This window comes from Myotis yumanensis, unplaced genomic scaffold, assembly GCF_028538775.1.
Source record: "Myotis yumanensis isolate MYYU_CA2020_CCGP unplaced genomic scaffold, mMyoYum1.0.hap1 SCAF_5, whole genome shotgun sequence".
NCBI classification, from domain to species: Eukaryota; Metazoa; Chordata; class Mammalia; order Chiroptera; family Vespertilionidae; genus Myotis; species Myotis yumanensis.
The window spans coordinates 98,022,053-98,041,911 of NW_027223756.1; the positions used below are offsets into that span (position 1 = coordinate 98,022,053).

The 19,859-nt window shown below is 43.3% G+C and overlaps 1 protein-coding gene and 1 long non-coding RNA gene across 5 annotated transcripts in view; one reads left to right on the forward strand and one right to left on the reverse strand.

Moving 5' to 3' along the window:
• Positions 1-17,225, reverse strand: part of ADRA1A (adrenoceptor alpha 1A) — a 117,754-nt gene extending 100,529 nt beyond the window's left edge. For all 4 annotated transcript variants that reach the window (XM_070416635.1, XM_070416634.1, XM_070416633.1 and 1 more), the window contains exon 1: positions 15,780-17,225. In XM_070416635.1, coding sequence (XP_070272736.1) covers positions 15,780-16,662 — 883 coding nt within the window. In that variant the 5' untranslated portion in view covers positions 16,663-17,225. The remainder of the gene's footprint in view (positions 1-15,779) is intronic.
• Positions 16,545-19,859, forward strand: part of LOC139011229 (uncharacterized) — a 106,446-nt gene continuing 103,131 nt past the window's right edge. The window contains exons 1-2 of the long non-coding RNA XR_011471587.1: positions 16,545-16,614; positions 16,970-17,979. This is a non-coding gene — a long non-coding RNA (uncharacterized lncRNA). The remainder of the gene's footprint in view (positions 16,615-16,969; positions 17,980-19,859) is intronic.

The following is a 19,859-nucleotide window of genomic DNA, read 5'->3' on the forward strand; positions in this document are numbered from 1 at the left end:
GGCATGCTGTGTTTCAATAAAATTTTATTTACAAAAACAGGTGACAGTTTGCTGGCCCCAGTTCACATGGGAGATAAAGTGAAATCCAGAGCTCACGAGTGAGTAAATCACAGTATGTAATAACATGGCAATTAGTATTATACTAAACTATATTATAGAAAGGTAAAAAAGATAGAATAGGTACTACAAACACTTAATGATAATTATATGTATTTAAAATGCAAAATGCTATTAACCAAAAGATGTAAGTTTCAGAGAGGAGAGAAAATAGAAGTTTACATGGGCAATGGTGGGTGGGTGGTAGGCTAGGGGTAAGAGAAAAATGAAGGTTAAAAATGCATTTGAAAAGCTCAAAGGATGTTTCTAGTAGAATTAAAAATAGGAGAAACCTCTTCAAAATATTACAGAATTTAAAAACAAAGAGAAAATGATCCATTTTGCAAGAGACTGAAAGCATAAAACAAGAAGACAGAAATCTTACTAAATATATCTGTTAAGGGAATTAGTTAAATCCTTATTAAGAGACAAATAGCCAGATTAGATACACAGACTATGAAAAATCTATTTGATACAAAATACACAAGTGGATATATAAAAATATGGGAAAGGCATGTTGACAAATGCAAATAAAAATATATTAGCGATTATACTATTCTATTTTTAAATGTACTATTAAGGAAAAATAAATAGAACAAAAAGTCTAAATAAAGATAATACTGACTCAATATTTTAAGTATCAAGCAACAACATAAACATATAAAGCAAAACCTGCTAAAATGATTAGAAATAATTAGGAGAGTTATTTCTAATAGCAATGGAAAGAGTTACCATACCTCCTTCAATATTTGATAATAAAGTAGATGATGGATAAAGGCAAAGAATAATGAAAAAGAAGATCTTAAAAACACCACTATTTAAAATTTAGTTAACATACATATTAAACATTAAATATATTAAATATGATACTTATTGATCATATATTAGATCATAAAGAAAAACCTCAATAAATTCCACATTCTCTGACCACAATGCAGTAAATTTGAAATTAATTTTTTAAGGGGGGGTAAAAATACCAATTATTTTCAAATGAACAAACAACAACAATAAAATAATAAATTCTCTCCTGTCTACAACAAAACAAAGGAGATATTAGGAGTAGAAACACAGATCAACTGGATGAGAGCACTACCTAGCAAAACAATAAGGGAAGGAACTCAAGTGATTGTTATTAATCTTAGACAAGAAAGAATTAGAATACACCAACCAAACATTCTGCTCAGGCTAATAGAAAAGAACAAAATATAACTCAAAAAAATCTAGAGATTAAGTTAGTGCACTAGAAAACAGATGAAAATGATTAATAAATCCGAGACGTAGGTTCTTTGGAAAAAACAAAAAAACAATAAAATAGCCCTGGCCGGCTAGCTCAGTTGGTTAGAGCATTGTCCTGATACTCCAAAGTGGCGGGTTTGATCCCGTCAGGGCACATACAAGAAGCAACCAATAAATGCATAAATAAGCGGAATGACAAATTGATGTTTCTCTCTCTCCTCCCCTTCTTCTTCATCTCCCTCTAAAATCAGTCAATAAATAAAAATTTAAAAAGAAAAAAACTAATAAAATATATAACCTCCCAGAACAGCTAAGTGAAGACAGAAAGTAAACACAAATGTATGATGTAGAAAGTGCAAAAGATAGAAAAGAAAATATTTCAGAGTTTCATGTAGAATTCTAAGCTAAAATGTTAAACCTCATTGAAAGGGAAAATGGAAAATAAGAAAACAAAGATTATCAAATCTGACAATCAGAATAACCCACTATCCATGGAAGAAATAGAAACCAGTCTCCAAAAATTGCATCCATAAAAGGAGCTATGCCCAAATGTTTTACGGGCAAGTTCTTTCAAACCTTCAAGGAACACATAATTCTCATGTTATTTAAACTGTTCCAGATTGTAGGGGGAAAAAGTGTCACAGTTAGCTTCATAAAGTTAAAATAAACTTGGTACCAAAATGTGACAAAGATAGCACAATACAATAAAATATAGTAATTTCACATAGAAATATAGACATAAAAATAAATATAAAAGAGAAAAACACAATAACAAAAAGGAAATATAGATGCAAACCAGAAATAAAATATTTAGTATAATGCAGTAACATAAAAAGGAATAATGCCACTTAACAGGTAGGATTTTATTCAATAATGTATAAAATAATATTACAAAATCACATTTATCAAATTAATGTCAACAAAAATCTTAATATTAATTGATATCAAAAAGCAGCATTTGATAAAACTAAAAATTCATTTTTTATTAAATTGTCCTATAAACTATAGAAAGATGCTTCCTTGATATGAGGAAGTGTCTTGAACAATCAGTGTCATATCTAATGTCAAAATACCAAACAGTATTTCCCAATTTCATTATCATAATCAGTTTTCCAGAAGGTGGTAGTAAGTGTGATTAAAAGTGTAAACAATCTTCAAAAGAGGGAAAAGGGGCCAGGGGCAGGGGCAGGGTGGAGGTGGACAAAGAGGGGGGGAATGGAGACATCTATAATAGTGTCAACAATAAAAATAAAGTTTAAAAAAAAAGTAGTTTGAAAAGCACGTGGAGAGACTTGTCATATTTCTTAAGGAGGTTTCAGTGTGATAAAGATGTCACTTTTCAAATTAATCTATACATTCCAAAACATTATGATTAACATGTGATGTGTGTGTGTGTGTGTGTGTGTGTGTGTGTGTGTGTGTGGCGCATGGGGGGGGGGGGGGGCGGGCAGAGGTATAACTTAACAAAATGAGTTCAGAATTTTCCTGGAAGAATGAATGTGCAGGATGGACAAGAAAATTTTGAAAAAGAATATTCATCCAGGAACTTAAATGAGAAAATATTCAAATGTATAATGAAATCACAGTAATTAAAATAATGTGGCACCAATACTAGAGTAGAGAGACAGATAAATGGGACAAAACAAATTAGAGTCCCAAAATAGAGTCAAGATTCTAATATGAGTCAAGATTCTAATATAATCTATTCTTTTCAAATAAGAAAGGAAAGAAGAAATTATTCAATAAGTCTTTTAAGAATAACTGACTAACAACTTCAAAATAAATATAATTAGACTTCATCTACCAATATACAAAAATAAATTCCAGGTGGATTACAAATGGTGCTCTAAGAGAACTAGGAGAAGATAGAGGTTATCTGACTTACATCACGGAAGATCTCTCCAAGAATCTCTGAGAAGGGCCAAGCCATAAAAAAGACATTAAAATATGTGACTAAATACAAAAAATGTAAATGTCCATATATTGGTAAAAGCCACAAAAACAGCACAAGGACTATAGAGGCATTTAAGAAGATAAAGGTGAGAGTGAAGTTGCTTTTTCCCACTGTCCACTCTGGGAGATGACACAGAAGGTCTACTGTATCTATTAAAGTGGCAGCCAGTGCGGCTGGGCAGAGAGCAAGCCTGGGCTGGCACGTCTGCATGGTGTGGGGTGGCATGGTGTGCAAGGAGCCCACAGGGCTCTCCATACCTTGAGATAGAGATGGAACGTTGCTGAGGATTTGACTCAGGAGCTTGTGGAAGGTGATCATGGGGGATGGAGAGACAAAGTGATTCCCTGACCAATGGCAACAAAGTAGGTGGCACCCCAGCCAGGAAACACAAGGAGTCACAGACAAACCCTGAGGTCTGTTCTCACAGTGAGGACTGAGGGAGCTAGGTCATCAGACTGACAACAGTCCCCATGGAGCATCCTCAGACTCATTATGGAACAAGAGCATGATGGCTGGGACTAGCGCCAACTAGACTGGACCAAACTCCCCAGTGTCGGGCACTAAAAACCACAATGAAGGGTCAGCCAAGGGTCCTAATTTCCTGCCCCCTCCCAACTACCATGAGGCAATGTGAGCCCCTGGGCCTGGTCAACGACTTAGCAGGCAAATCTGCAAGGCTGAGTAACCCAAAGAGGCTGAAATAATCGGATCTGATTGAGCTTCTCGGATTTAACTAAAATGTGTGCATGTGTGCGTGTGTGCGTGTGTGCGTGTGTGCGTGTGTGTGTCTGTGTGTCTGGAATTTCATGAAAAATATCACATTGGTTTTTGGAAAATAAACAAGCTATATTTTTCTTATTACATCTGAATATAGTATGAGAAAACTGGCAATACAGTATATATAATAGATTATGATTAATATCTTCATTCTATAAAATAGGTCAAACCTCAGAGGGTAGGTAGGGGAGGGTGGGGCTAAGGGAGAGAGATCAACCAAAGGACTTGTATGCATGAATATAAGCCCAACCATTGGACACAGACACCAGGGGAGGTGAAGGCATGGGTGGGGTTGGGTAGGGGGGCAATGAGGGGTGAAAGACATATGAAATACCTTAATCAATAAAGAAAAAAATAGGGAAAATATGGGCTTGAAAATAGAAAAGGAATTTAAAAAAACATACAACTTTATAAAATGTGGCCAAAAGCACAGACAAGCAATTTCACATCCCCAAAGTCAACAAATAAATGACTAATGAAATATGGAAGGGGGATTATGCAAGTGCCAAAGAGCAGGGTTGTAAGACAGAGAACCTGCTAGACAAGGAAAAGGCCTTAGAGAAATGTCTTCATCTGAACCTGAAACCTGAAGTAACAAAACATAACAATACCTTAGTCACTAAGTATTATCTTCTTCAAAGTCATGACCTGCCTGTCTGCATCCTGGTTTGAAAGAGTTGGCTATTGTTGCAAGCATTGTTAAAACTCACTGCAGATGTCTTCTGAGCCCGCAGCACACTCTTTTGGATATGATAGTAAATCTTCATTGACAGATTTGTCTTGTGGAAAGAGTCACAATTAATTTAAAGCCACGTCTGGTTATACTACTTATCAGCGAGAGGCTTTCTTGTCAGTGTGTTCCGGAGGCAATGACATGAGAGGCAGCCCAGAACTCCACGGCAGCTCATGAAAATACATATTTTCAACCACACATGAGGGTTGTCTTGGCAGGATGTCTCTTCCCTGTCCGGGTAAAGGTCTCCCAACTGGTCTAGCCACAGTCTTCTTTTCACTAAGTGTCTGATTTTTTGAAATGTAGACTTGATCATGTCATCCCTGTTCCTGGTCATCTTTGGATAAAAATAAAAAACTCATAGAATGGCTCTAACGGCTTATTTGGCCTGGACCCTCTCTCTCCAGCTTCCTTTGACACCAGTTATCTCTTATCTTCTGGAAAATCTCATGAATATCAAGCCAGCCAGGTGAGAGTCTTTGCCCACTCTGTTCCCACCTTTCTCCTAGTAGCCACTGAACACCTCTTCATTCTAGAGATCCCAGCTCATAGGTCAAGCCTGCCTTCCATACAAGCCTTTTCTGCCTCCCTGCCCAGGACCAGGCTTATCCACAGTATATGTGGCACCATCCACATCCTCTTCAGTGTATGTAGTTTGGGATTTCTTATGTGATTATCAAATTTACGTTTTTATCTCCCCATGGAGATTATAAACCTGCAGGAAGGCAAGGACCCCAACTGTTTTTACTCCATGCATTGCATCAAGCCCAGCACATGGGAAGTTCTCAATAAATAATAAAAGGTATGTGAAAGAAAACTTTTGTTTAATGTGCTTGGGAGGTAGATGTGGTGCAAGATGGCCACAGTAGTCCCCCCTCCTGCTATGCACCTCCATGTTGCTCACCCATCAGGAGATGAGTCTATTTCCTTGAACCTACTGACTTGTTGGCCTTGTGACTTGCTTTCACTGCAGGATGAGGAGTAACACTGTGTCTAACTCTTCAGAAGCCTGGCAGCATCTGCCCTGACTCTCCTTGAGAGAACTGCCACATTGTACTAGGTGTACCAGTTAATAATGCAGATTTTTTTCAATAGATGGAGTTACACATATGTTGATATGTATGCGATTTGATATGTATGCTATTTTGTTGTATTGACAGCAAGCTTCAAAACTTCATATGTCAAATTTGCTGAAGGTGTTAACATCAGAGTTATTTTTATGCTTAAAAATGTCAAATTTCATGCCAAAAAAAGAACATTTGTGGGAAGTGTTAATTCATTACTTTATTTTGAAGAAAAAGTTATTGTATACTTCGGGAAGCTTATGGTGAACATGCTCCATCTCAAGATACTTGTGAACGCTGGTTTAAATGCTTTAAAAGTGATGATTTCTATGTGAAAGACAACGAACGTCCAGCTCAACCTAAAAAGTTTAAAGATCAACAATTACAAGCATTATTGAATGAAGATGCGTGTCAAACTCAAAAACAACTTGGAGAAAGATTAAACATTGCTCAGCAAATAATTTCAGATCATTTACAAGCAATGGGAAAGATTTTAAAGGAAGGAAAATGGGTGCCACATCAACTGAATGAAAGACAAATGGAAAACCGAAAAGTCACCAGTAAAATGTTGCTTCCATGGCACGAAGGAAAGTCTTTTTTGCATTGAATTGTGACTGGCAGTGAAAAGTGGATTTATTTTGAGAATCCCAAACGCACAAAATCATGGGTTGATCCAGGTCAACCATAAACATCGACTGCAAGGCCAAATCGCTTCAGAAAGAAGACAATGCTCTGCGTTTGGTGGGATCAGGAAGGTGTGGTGTAGTATGAGCTTCTAAAACCAGGTGAAACCATTAATACTGATCGCTACTACCGACAACAAATAATCAATCTGAACCATGTTTTGATCGTGAAACGACCAGAATGTGCCAGAAGACATGGCAAAGTAATTTTGCTTCATGATAATGCACCATCACACACTTCAAAAGCAGTTAAAGACACGTTAAAAGATCTTGCCTGGGAAGTATTAACCCACCCGCTGTATTCACCAGACCTTGCTCCTTCAGATTACCACTTGTTCCAATTGATAGCACACGCACTTTCTGAGGAGCACTTCAAAACGTACGAAGAAGTGGAAAATTGGGTCTCTGATTTGCTTCAAAACAAGAAAAGTTCAATTGGGACGTTATCCACAAATTACCTGAAAGATGGGGGAAATGTGTAGCTAGCGATGGACATTACGTTGAATAAAGCACTTTTGATGCTTCTCTTAAATTATTGTTTTCTTTGATTACAAACTCCGCATTATTAACCGGTACACCTAGTAAGAAAGCTAGTCTAGACCACTGGAGCAAAAGAGGCCACCGATTCTGACAGCCAGCCCCGACCTCTGGACAAATTGGGCCTTGACTCATCCCCTCCTCACAGAATCACCAACCATAAAATGGTGTTGCTTTAAACTTCTACATTTTGGGATGGTTTGTGGTACAGCAAGAGTTAACTGAAAAACTGGTCTCTGAACTTAAAATTATAATGGTTCTTAGATTTGCTCTACACCATTATTTCCAAGAGATCAACCTTTTCCATAGGAATCAAGGGCCTGGTCCCTTTGCATCTGCAGTGAAGCAACACAATCTCTGCCTATCTTGGACATCCACTTGAGTCAAGGGTCCTTATATAGCATTTAGATGTCATCATATGTACTTGCCCTTTTTCTTCACTGTTTTTCACTTATCACCATCTGAAACTTTTCTATGAATTTGGGCAGATTTTCAGGACCATTAGGTCAGGGATTTGTTGGTCTTTATCTTCAGTGATTCTCTAGCTGCCTGGCACATAGTAAATGCTCAATAAAATTCTGCTGAATAAATGAATCATTCACTGCCTCCACCTGATAAGCCCCTTGCCAGCTCTCCTTCCTCCAAACGTCCCTTTTTTAAAAAACCTCACCGGGGATATATATGCTTATTGATTTTAGAGACAGAGAGGAAGGGAGAGGAAGGGAAGGAGGGAGGGAAGGAGAAAAGGAGGGAGAGAAGGAGGGAAGGAATGGAGGGAGGGAGGGAAGGAATGGAGGGAGGAAGGGAGGGAGAAGAAGGAGGGAGAGAGGGAGGGGGAAACACTGATCAGCTGCCTCCTATATGTGCCCCAACTGGAGATCAAAGAACCCACAACCTAGGTATGTGCCCTGACCAGGAATTGAACCCAAACCTTTTTGTGTGTGTGTGTGCGCACGGATCGACTCGCCAACCAACTGAGCCACCCCGTCAGGGCTCCAAACATTCCACTTTAAACATATTCTCCCTGGTCACCACTGTGCTGTCTGCCCCTCTTTTTAACATAATTCTCAAATATTCTAGGTCCCCATGAGCCACAGTTCAGCCCAACACTGACTCCTTTGATTTCTGACATAACAGCAATGGACACGCACAATAATAGTGCCTATTTTGTATTTAATGTGTCTAGAGTTCAGACACATAACTATGTGTTCAGTAATTGTGGCCCCTTCATCCCTTTCTCCCTGATGCTCTCTCTTTCTTAGACCTCCAGGTGCACCCACTGCTCATGGTGACATCCTTATATCGACATGTGTCAGTAATGGTCTATGAACCATATGAATTCTGATAAGATTACCAGCTACCCTGTATAGCATCACCTATTTCATGAAAAAGAAAGCTGCGGTTTAAATCTCAGGCCAACACCTTCTCCACCCAGTACACTTCCTCTGGGACTAGTGGTCTCCAGACAGAGGATGAAAGAGGCAGAGATAACACATACACTTCCGGTGCCTGATCTTCCCCGTGAGGCACATTGTTCACCCTTTCTTCCTTTATATGTTGAAGCCTAACACCTTCATATTCTCTGTATTTGTTTCCATGACCAAAATTTGTTTTTTAAAAAAATTCATTCTAAGGTATCAATGATTGATAGAAACTTCAAACGTGATTCTCCTCCCATGAAGGGGTTCTGAATTTCAACCAAACACTTAGGATGCAAAAAGAAAACAAGACTAGCAACACTTAGACTTGAGAGCAGGCAAGTCAGATTCCTTCCTGTAATCACTCTGTTCAGTCCAGACTAGCCCAGCCCTGATGGGGAGCAGCTGCGGAGGAAGGGAGTATGGGGTCAGTGAGGAGACAGAGCCTTTTCATAGTACAGAGGAGAGACCTTCGGTGATGAAATGGAGAGTACTCACTCACCCTTTATCTTGAGCTTAGTCCTCTGCACGTGGGTGCTTCACTTTTCAGCTTTATATATCACATTCAACTGTGCCCTCGTTTTAATTTCTATCTTAACTGTTCTCTGACAGCCTAGCACAGACCGATAAACTCTTCTTCCCAAGAGAATACTTGTTTTTAAGAGCTCATGTCCCTTGTGTATGATAATATAATGACATAGTTATTCTTCTGTACACATTTTGCATGAAAAATGTACTAAAAAACAATAACATCTCATTGGTGGCCCAACAGAAGTAATTAGCCTTCAAATTCTTACTTAATCAACAGCAATATTTCTAGAAGCTTCCACAGCAACCTTCAGACATGGTTAACTGTTATATTTCTCAGCCCTGTTAATAGTGCTTTGAGGATCATTTTCACAGACTTGTGATATTTGTTCCTAATTTGTCTCCTTAAATAGATTGTGAGGCCCTTGAGGGATGGGAATGTGCTTTATCTATCATTTTATTCTGTTTAACTGCATGCCTGCTACTTACTATTCAGTCAATAAATCCTGGAAGATATAGTATTTTACTTATTTGGTGTCAAAAAGAAACTGTGCACCACAGACTTGGTAGGTTTAGGGCTATTTCACCCTACTGAGCAACTTAGTTGAATACTGTTAACTATAAATTTTCAATTTCCTCCTGTCACACCACATTATTAGGATTTAAAGGAAGCCCAGTGATTCCGGGTACTCCTCTCTTACTACAATTCCCTTCCATCATAGCATCTTCACCTCAACATTACTAACTCCCCAAGAGATCAGATACAAGAGGGAGGCTCTGCTTAGACCAGATCCCCTTTCCCTAGGGGACCTCAGGACCCAGCCCATCGTGCTCAGCTTGGTCACCACTAGAAGTCACCTATCATCACCTGAGCTTTTTCCACCATCTGACTCTGTATGACCCCTAATCTGATCCAGTTTATGTCCCTTCACTAACACCACCTCTTCACTGTGGTCCCTAGATCTAGTCATCAGCAACAGTCCCTATTAATCCCCAGCCTCTTAGCTGTTAGAGAGCAACATACAACTTTTTTGACTGGGCTTTAAATGTATGACCACAGGTCTCAAACAGGACTCTTCAGGACTCTACTAAATTTCTATAATCTATTCACTCTCTCACTTCTAAGGTTAATATTTCTTTTGCTCCTCAAACAACCATCATTTCCTATTCCTTCCCCACTGTGTTTTCTCATCACTTCTTAACCCATTTGGGCATTGAATCCCATCTCCTCCCTTGCATGTACCACCAGCATCTTTCTCTTCCATCATTCCCATCAGAGTATAAACATGATATCCCGTTTCCCACCTCTGAAAATTCTCTCTAGATCCTTTCAGCTACACTCTATTTCCGAGCTTCACTGTCTAGCAAAATCTTTCCAAAGAGTTGTCTATTTCACTGTTCCCACTTCTTCATTTTCCATTCTCCCTAGAAAGCACACAATCAGGCTTGTTTCCATCACTCCACTGAGACTATTACCCTCAAAGGACCTCTTCATATCTCCTCAGACTTGCACTTGGCCAAGCCCAGTGTTGATTCCCAGTCCTCCTCTGACTTGGTTTGGCAACTTTAAGGGACACAGCTGATTACTCTTGTCTTCTTGAAACATTTCCATTCAGTGTTGGGGAACATCACAGTCTCCTCCCTGGCCACTCTTCAATTTCTTTTGCTGGTAGGTTCTCCTCCTTTTCATAACCCTCAGACATCAGAATGTCCCAAGGCTCAGCTCAGACTTTATCTGCCTTTTCTCTTTGTACTTTCTCTCTTGTAGATACTTCCATTTCTGTGGCTTTAAATATATTGATGTGTCCTAGGTTTATATAGTAGCACAGCTTCTCCTCCTAGCTACAATTCATATATCTAATTACCTACTGGGCATCTCTACTTATATGTCTAATGGACCCTTCTCAACATGGGCTATACAAGATAAGCACTCATCCTACCTACTCCTACCAGCCGCTCACAACCCTGTCACTCTCCAGTTTTCTCAATCTCAGTAAAATGCACTATTTACCCAATTATTGAGGCCCCAGACCTGGAAGCTATCTTTAATACCTCTATTTTTCTCATGTACCTATGTGCAAACTTGTCAGCTCTACCTTTGAAATGAGTACTGAATGTGATCACTTCTCATCACCTCCACCTGTTTCACCTGAGTGGAGGCATCAAGACCTTTCTTTCCTTGACTTCTCCAATAGCCTCCTAACTGATCTCCTGGCTCCCACTCTCACCCCAAACAGTCCACTCTCCACCCAGAATCCTGAGTGATCTTTTCAAAACATAAGACCAGCCACTCACCTGCTAAAAGACCCCCCAATACAACGGCTTCCCATCACAATTAGAATGATATGCAAACTCTACTTTGGTCTCACAAATGCACAGTACTCTGACCTTGTCTATCTCTTCATCCTCTTTTTGAACTTGTCTTCCCCCTCATTCTCTGTAGTTCAGCCACACTGGCCTCCCTGTTCAGCCTTGAACAGGTCAGTTTCTTTCCAATTTCTGCACTGGCTGTTTGCTCTGCCCAGAAAGCTCTTCTTCCAGACTTCTTGCTCCTCACTTCAATCAGAACATCACCTCTTCAGAGAGGACTTTCCTGACCTCCCAGAAAACCCCCACGTTGTCCTGCTACTCTCTAGCCTCTTATTGTGTTGACATTTTAAACAGTGCACAGTAATCCTGAATTCTTTTTAATATTAAATGAACTTTATCTTTATTTTTTAATTAATAGTTATTTTTAAATACTAACTTAAAATTAAGTTATATCTACTTGAATAAGAGGAATTGTAGCATCAATTAAATAACAGTAGCTAAACAAGAAAAGGAATCATCAAAATAACTTTAAAGAGAAAACAATATACATGTTCTGAGAGGTTGTGGATGTCCAGGACCCAGCTGCTGTGGAAACTGAGGCAAACCTCAGGTGACCCTGGATTCTTGAGCTCTTACCGTAATTCCCTCCTCCTTCCTGCGGGGCCTAATGACCCATGGGATCCCCTGACTCCTCTGGGTCTCTGTGGGCTGTGGGTGGAGCAACAGGAGCAACAGGGCCACTTGGGACAGGCTGGACCTTGGACTCGACCTTGGCCAGCATTCGCCTGTTGCGATCATTCTCTTTCCTCACCTCCATGCGCTTTCTCTCCAACCACATGGCTGTGTTCCAGCTTTCTTAAGCCCTTTCTCATGGAAGACGGTCTCCTTTGCCTTGGAAGGAAGTGCTTCTGTCCAGTTCCTTGCCCAGGTCTTCCGCCATCTCCTGTAGGTTGCAAATCTGATATGCGGAGTGCACGTATCTACACACGTGAGAAGTTTCTCCTCCATTTCTAAGCAGCTCGTTTCCTCCTCGGTTTTTTCTGAAGTTGAGTTAAGTGATCTTCATATGACTCGGGCAGAATTTGGAGCTTCAGCTTCTGCTGCTTAGTCTAACTTTTTAGGTTTGAATTTTCATGCTGCAAAGATTCCTCCTCAAATTGGAGATTGGTTATCTGTCCTGAGAGCTCTTCATTCACTTGTTTTTCTTCCCACAATTGCCTGGCTATTTCATGATGTTCTTCTTCAGGACTTTGAGGGGACACATTGAAGATGGCATTATCAGGGACACCCTTCAGATCAAATTGAGACCGGAGGATGGCGTGATCACAGTTTTCTGCTTCCCTGTTTTGTTTGACCTGGCACTTCATGTGACTTAGGTGATCTCAGGTGAAGGGATGGTCTGTAGCAGTTTTTCAGCCTCTGATATTACTTGGCTGATTTTATCCTCCAGGACCTGCTCTGTTTCTGTGTTTGGCTCCAGCCTGTCTTTCTCCTGCTCCTTTTCCTGGACTCACTAACTCCACCTCATATTGGTGGAGCAGTTGTGTACTTTCTGAAAAATGAATGTTTTCATTAAATAATTTTTTATTTTCTTCCAAAGTTGCTCTCCATGGATTTCTGATGTTTTTGAGATGGGTTTTCATGTCAGCTGGGAAAGTTTAGGAGACTGGCTCCTCCATACATTTGCAGAGAGTCCACCTTGTCCTGAAGTGACAACCTGCTCAGGTCTGTGTTCAGTGCTAACAAGCACAAGGCCTGGCCTCCACCACAGGCAGCCTGAGGGAGTCCTCGGCACATGTCACTGGTTCAATATTCTTACGACATCTCCCACAGACTTCACTGGGGCAGAACACCTTTAGCCTAGTGCCCTCCCATTCCTAAAGTGTGCCGTCTCCTTACTATCAAAGACACCCACACACAGCACGGACCAGGACCTCCCAGGGAAAGCATGGAGATCCCAAACATATCTCAAGCTCTCAGAAATCTCCAGCAGAGCATCGCACAGGTGCTCCAGGACCCGCTGGAAGGTGGATGTGGTGGCGGCCAGCAGGTTTCCATGGCCGGTCGGGCTCACAGCTCTGCCTCCAAGTGCCAGTGTCCTGTGGGCCACAATTGGCCACTCAGAACCCTCCAAGTGTTCTGTCACTAAGGTAAACAGATACCCAGCAACCCAGGAAGACCAGTTGGGCTGGGGGAGGGGAGGACAAGGGTTCTAGAAAACAGTTTCCCCTAGCTGCTCTGAAACAGAAAGTGATCTCATGTCTACAGGCACTGGGGCAGGTGGAGAGGCCAATTGCAGTCTGGAGTACAGAGTTCACATCTACGCCTTTGACTCCCCCGCAAAGTGTCCCTTACTACTACTACCTTGCATTAATAGAGTGCATTTGTTACAATTGATGAACCAATATTGTCACATCATTATCAACAAAAGCCCATAGTCTACATTTGGGTTCACCCTTCATGTTTCATAGCTCTGTGAGCTTTGACAAATGAATAATGTCATGTATTTATGTCACATTATCATACAGAATAGTGTCACAGCCCTCAGAGTCCCCAGTGCCCCATCGACTCATTCCCTCCCTCTTTCCTCTTGAACCTCTGGAAACCATTGATGGCTTTCCTTGTTCTGAAGTCTGATCTGTCTGATATTAATATATCTACTCTTGCTTGCTTTCTGTTTTTTTAATTTTTCAATTACAGTTAATAGTCAATAATATTTTATATTAATTTCAGGTGTATAATCCTGAATTCTTAGCCTATATTTATTTGTTCATGTCTATCTCCCCCAAAAGAACGCAAGCATCTTACTGGCAAGAACTTTTCCTCCTTGTTCATTCTAAGCATCTAGAACAAGTGCTCAATAAATACTTGCTGAATGAATGGATGCAAGAATAAATGCGCAAACTTCAGGAGGGAGTAAGAGATGAGATGTAGAAAGGTAGGCAAGCTGGCAGAGGCTCAGGTAAAGACTGTTATTTAAATAAATTCAAAGCTGTGAAGTACTTACAGGAGCAGAGTAAGCAATAAAAATGGACAGACACAAAGGAAGGTGAGGCAGAGGACTCAGAAGGGCCTCTGTTGGAAGGAAATTTCTGCAATGATGAAATATTCTCTATTTCTGCTGTCCTAAAACAATAGCCACTGGCCACATGTGACTACTGAACACTAAAAATGTGGCTGGTGGGACTGAGGAACTGAATATTAATTTTCTTTCATTTTAATTTGCATTAAATAGTCACATGTGGCCAGAGGGTATGGTATTAGACAGTGAAGTTCTAGAACCTGAAGAATCCCTTCCCCCCAATGTAACTTCAGGATAACAATACATACCTCACATTGTGAATTGTTGAAAAGATTAATGCAATAAAAAGCCTTGTTAAATGTCTAAAACAGAGGTGGACCTCAAAAAAATTATAGCTGCTATTATTACAGCATTGCAAATTAAAGTACTTTTAAGTACATACCATTTAAATTTGGCTCTAAAGTGCTGGAAACAGGCTTTTAATAATTGTTATCATAATTTTTTGTTTGCTAGAGTTAGTGGATAACCAGTGTGTAGGTCTGTCTATATTTGAGCTCATAAACTAAAAATAGCAAACAACCATTTTGGGATCTCAGGAAGGCCTTTTCAGTGATAAATGACTATTCCAAGTGGATCCACTTGCTGATCCTTCTAATGAGCTAATTAGTTTTAACAACAGCTAACTTAACATTTGCAAATCTGGATTTGTAACATTACTGTATTATTTTCAAACTTTGTCTTCTGCAACTTCCCAAATGCTTTGGATAAGAGTAATGTTAGCTTTAATACTTACTATTAAAATAAAGGGAAAAGTATTTTATTACTGGAAACATTATGTTGAACTTAAATTGATTTAGACATGATTTTTTTCCTTGTCAGAGGCTCACCACACTTTCCTTCCATACTGAATCCAGAATATAAAATTAACACAGATATGTAGTATAAGCAGACCATTATAATGAACCCTTAGGAATAACCTAACCTAATAACAAATTACACATTTGTTCAAGATAAGCATGGGCATATGTTTAGGTGAAGAGAATGTGCAGTCCTTAGCAGCAGAGGTGGACATAGCATCCCACAGACCCTGCCTAAGTGCTGGTGGAGACTCAGTTTGAATGAGGGTTTAAAGGTACTGAGAAAAGTTGACACTCTTATTAAAGAGGCCAATTAATCTGCATCACTTGGAAACCACTTCACCTTACTTGAAACAGTGCCCTGGGACATAATATAAATGAGATTGGAGTGGAAAGGGAATGGAAATTCACTTTTCTAGGAGGAAGCCTTCCCAAACTGCCCTCCTGGCTTTGCTGTTTGAAATGCAGATCCTTTCTGGGCCAACCCCACCATGAAGCTGAGGTAGCAGAACAGGAAGAGGGTGAAGACCCTAAATACTAAGATGAGATGCTGTGAAGACTTACCTATGGGCATCACTAAGAAAAAAGGCAGCCAGCAGAGGACGAAGCAGCCGACCACGATGCCCAGTGTTTTGGCGGCTTTCTTCTCCCGAGAAAACTTGAGGAGTCTCACAGAGAAGTGCGCTTTGTTCCTGGCGCTGGGCATCCCCCTGCCTCCTACCGGGGCGTTTTTCCGATGGATGCGGAGCGTCACCTGCTCCGAGTCCGACTTGTCGGTCTTGAGTCCCGCCTTGAGGCCCCGGCTCTCCCTCCGGGCCACCACGTAGACCCGGCAGTACATGACCAGGATGATGGCGAGCGGCACGTAGAAGGAGCCCAGCGCCGAGAAGAGCACGTAGCCGGGCTCCTCGGTGATCTGGCAGATGGTCTCGTCCTCCGGGGCCGGCTGCCTCCAGCCGAACAGAGGCCCCACCGAGATGACGAGGGAGAGCGCCCAGACGCAGAGCAGAGCCAGGAGTCCCCTCTTCTGGGTGACGATGGTGGGGTAGCGCAGCGGGTAGCTCACGCCAATGTAGCGGTCAATGGAGATGATGCAGAGCCCCAGGATGGACGCGGTGCAGCACAGGACGTCCACCGCCGCCCAGATGCTGCAGAAGACTCTGCCGAAGGCCCAGTAGCCCAGGATCTCGAAGATAGCGGAGAAGGGCAGCACGGTGGACGTGAGCAGAAGGTCGGCCACCGCCAGGTTGACGATGTAGTAGTGCGTGACCGAGTGCAGGTGCCGGTGGCAGGCCACGGAGAGGATCACGAGTATGTTCCCCAGGACCCCGAAAATGATGAGGCTCCCTAAGATCACCCCGAGCAGAATGGCCTTGGAAATGTTCACGGGAGCCTGCGGGTGAGTGCAGTTGGAGCTGTCTGAGGCATTTCCAGAGAGAAACACCATGGTCCTAGCCGGCCGGCCGGGCGAGGTCCGGCTCTCCACAGCCACCCCCGGGCGGGGGCGGGGGCGGAGGCGGGATCGAGGGAGCAGGGAGTCAAAAGGTCTGGGCTTGGGGGAGCCTTGCCCGCTGGGGTTGGCCGGAGGTGACAGAGAGAGCGCCGATGGGAAGCAACCCCTGCCAGCCCTGGAAACTCTCGGAAGGCCACGCCAAGGGGCAGGGCATGAAAGGCGACATGGCGGGGCGAGCGGGGTGTCCGCGGACGCCCTCCACCCGCTGCTTTGGACCCAGACCCCCCCTCCCTACCTACAGGAGGCTTGGCGCCACGCTCGAGGAGACAAGTTGCAAAATGCCGCCCCGGGATTATGCGATTCCTCTATTCCGCTCTGTCTGATGCGTCCTGATGAGAAGGTTCAGCATTCTGCACATCAGTTGGGATTCTCAAATCCAGCGCCAGTCTCCCCCACAGCCCACCAGCAAGCAGCGGTCTGCCGTCGACTCTTACAGGTGGGGACCTTTGACTTCTGGACCCTGCCGCCGGCCCGCAGTTACCCACCGAGTGGCCGTCCCGCCGTAGATCCAGCTTCTAGGCGCGCGGGCGGGGGACGTGGATGCGAACTGTTCACCAAGACCCAGGGTCGTCAGCCGGCGTCTTCCTGAAAGAGCGCGAAGAGAAAGGCGGGGTGTCAGCCAGGCGCACTGAGGTCGAGGTCACGGGGGATCGAGGTCGTGCGGGGCTCCACGAGGAGGACCCGGCGGGGAGCCCGGCTGACTCTGCGGTACCAGAGCGGCTGGCCCTGCGGCAACAGAGGGCCCGCGGGAGGGGCTCCGCGCAATGCCCCGGCCGCTGGGAGCCCGCCCTGGCGCGCTCCTCCGCGCGACCGCGGGGTTCAAATCCGAAGCAAATAAATCCCAAACTGCAGCTCCTGGCGGCCGGATGACGGCGAAATTAAAATCCCCGAAGCCCGCCAGGAGCCACTGCAGCTGGCGCGTGTGTCTCACCAAACTGAGCGAGTGGAACAGAGGATCTACCCGGCTGCCATCTGAACAGGTCGCTTTGCAGCCACCTGGAAGGGCGGGCGGGAGAGGGACCGCCGCGTCCTGGGGACCGCAGTGCCGCGCGCACGCTCGTGCTGGAGGAACTCACACTTGGGCGTGCGGAGCGCATGGGTTTGTCCACCAGCCGAGTGGGCCTGAGAGTCAGGTCCCGAGCAAAGCCGGATGGGTCCCCAGGGCTGAACGCGACCGAGGTCAGTCCAGGATTCCTTTCCAATCCACAGGGTCAGCGGTCCCGGAGGACTCGAGCCTCGAGCCACACCCAGGTGGGCTGCTGGGGTCCAGTGGGGAGGTTTGAGGGGACAGGGGGAGCTTCAGTCTGCCGAAGAGGCTTTGCAAGTGGCAGTCACTGCGAATGTTTAGGCGTGAAACTCCGGCCCACACACCAGTGGACAGAGGATGTCCTGGATATTCTGGGCGGGTTGGGGGAGGGGCAGGGTCAGCGTAGGAAACCTAGGTTCCCACAGCTGCAAGCCGACCGCAGGAATCAGGCAGGAGTGAGAGGAGTGGGGACCCATCTTGGCTTCTAAGGATTCTGGGATTGGGCGCTGAGGCAGGACCCCAGACACAGGCTACTGTGAAACCACAAGTTTAAGAGCTCACAGGTGGCCATAAAAACAAGCAATAGCAGAAACCTTTTCCCCGCATACACACCTCGGGGTACTAAATACGAGGTTTAAAACACACTTATTAACTAAGAGGTAACTTCCCAGACTATAGAAGGAAAACAGGGTGGGGTGGAGATACAGGCCAGAGCAGGTGGAAAATGCCAAAGGCACTCGGGAAAGTGGGGGATCCGCTCACGCGGGGGCCAGGCCATTTGCCTTCACCCACCCGGCCCGGCCAGACGCCCGCGCCCCGCTCCCTCCCTCACTCACCTGGAGCCCCCACGCGAGCTGCCGGGATTCCTGTCCCAGGAGCAGCCCTGCCGCCTCCTCTCTAGGGGAGAGGGGACCGGCTCTTCCAGGAACCAATTCCCCGTCCTGTCGCACCCGCTGACTCACCCCTCCACCGCTAGTGTCTTCAAGCGCCTGACTCGCTATCCTTTACTTGGGGACTTTACAATAAAGAGTGAAAATAGCAAAGAAAAGAAAATGCAGCTGCTCAATAACTGCACCTTCACCCTTTTAATATTCAGCTCCCAGAAATCAGCCAAGAGCTGGCAAGGAACTTTGCAGGTCTCGCTGACGTAACAAGGCAGTAGCCCAGCTAGTAGCGATCTCCTGCGGTTACCGGTGCTCCGCAGCCCAGGCACATGCGCAAAGCCGTGTTTTTTAAATCTTGCCTTGAGTGGCTTGGGTTCTCGCTTTGGGTGATGAGGACACAATGCAATCTACAGATGATGTATTATAATATTGTACACTTGAAACATATGATTTGATGAACACTTGGATTAAGTTCTGTTAAAATCAGGAAGAAGCATGTAGTTCTGCCAAATCTGCAAGTAAATTATATTATCTGAAGATGTTTTAAGATGCAAGTAAAATCAGATAAAATTAAATAAATCTGTAATAAAATTCTAATTCCAGGAAGATAAAGTGAGCATATCTATAGATTTTAAAAAACAGTATAGCCTGGCGGTGTGGCTCAGCGATTGAGCATGGAACCATGGACCAGGAAGTCAAGGTTGGATTCCCAGTCAGGTCACACGCCCCCTCGGTTGTGGGCTCTCACCCCAGTAGGCAGCGTGCAGGAGGCAGCCTATCAATGATACTCTCATCATTGATGTTTCTATCTCTCTCTCCCTCGCCCTTCCTCTCTGAAATCAATAAAAACATATTTAAAAAGCAGTATAGTTTCACTGTAGTTTCTTACATAGTTTAGTGTTTTTGAAGTGCCACATAATTATTTTCCAGTTTTCATAAGAAAATATATCCTTTAAAGTAGAATTACTTCCCTTTAATTCTCTTTGATTTATTAATAGCTGGAGCATGAAAAGCTGACATCACCAGACTTGTTTACTTTTTTTCTGGTAAATTCTATGTTCTGCTTACCTTACAACTGAATAAAGCTGTATATGTTTTGGAACATTGGAAAAATGCTAACGTTTTCTGCATTCTGATTCCCACCTCTTTCATTGTCATCTTTCATTTTCATCTATTCAGATAAGACACACTGTTTTCAAAATATTTACTAGGTTCCCTTA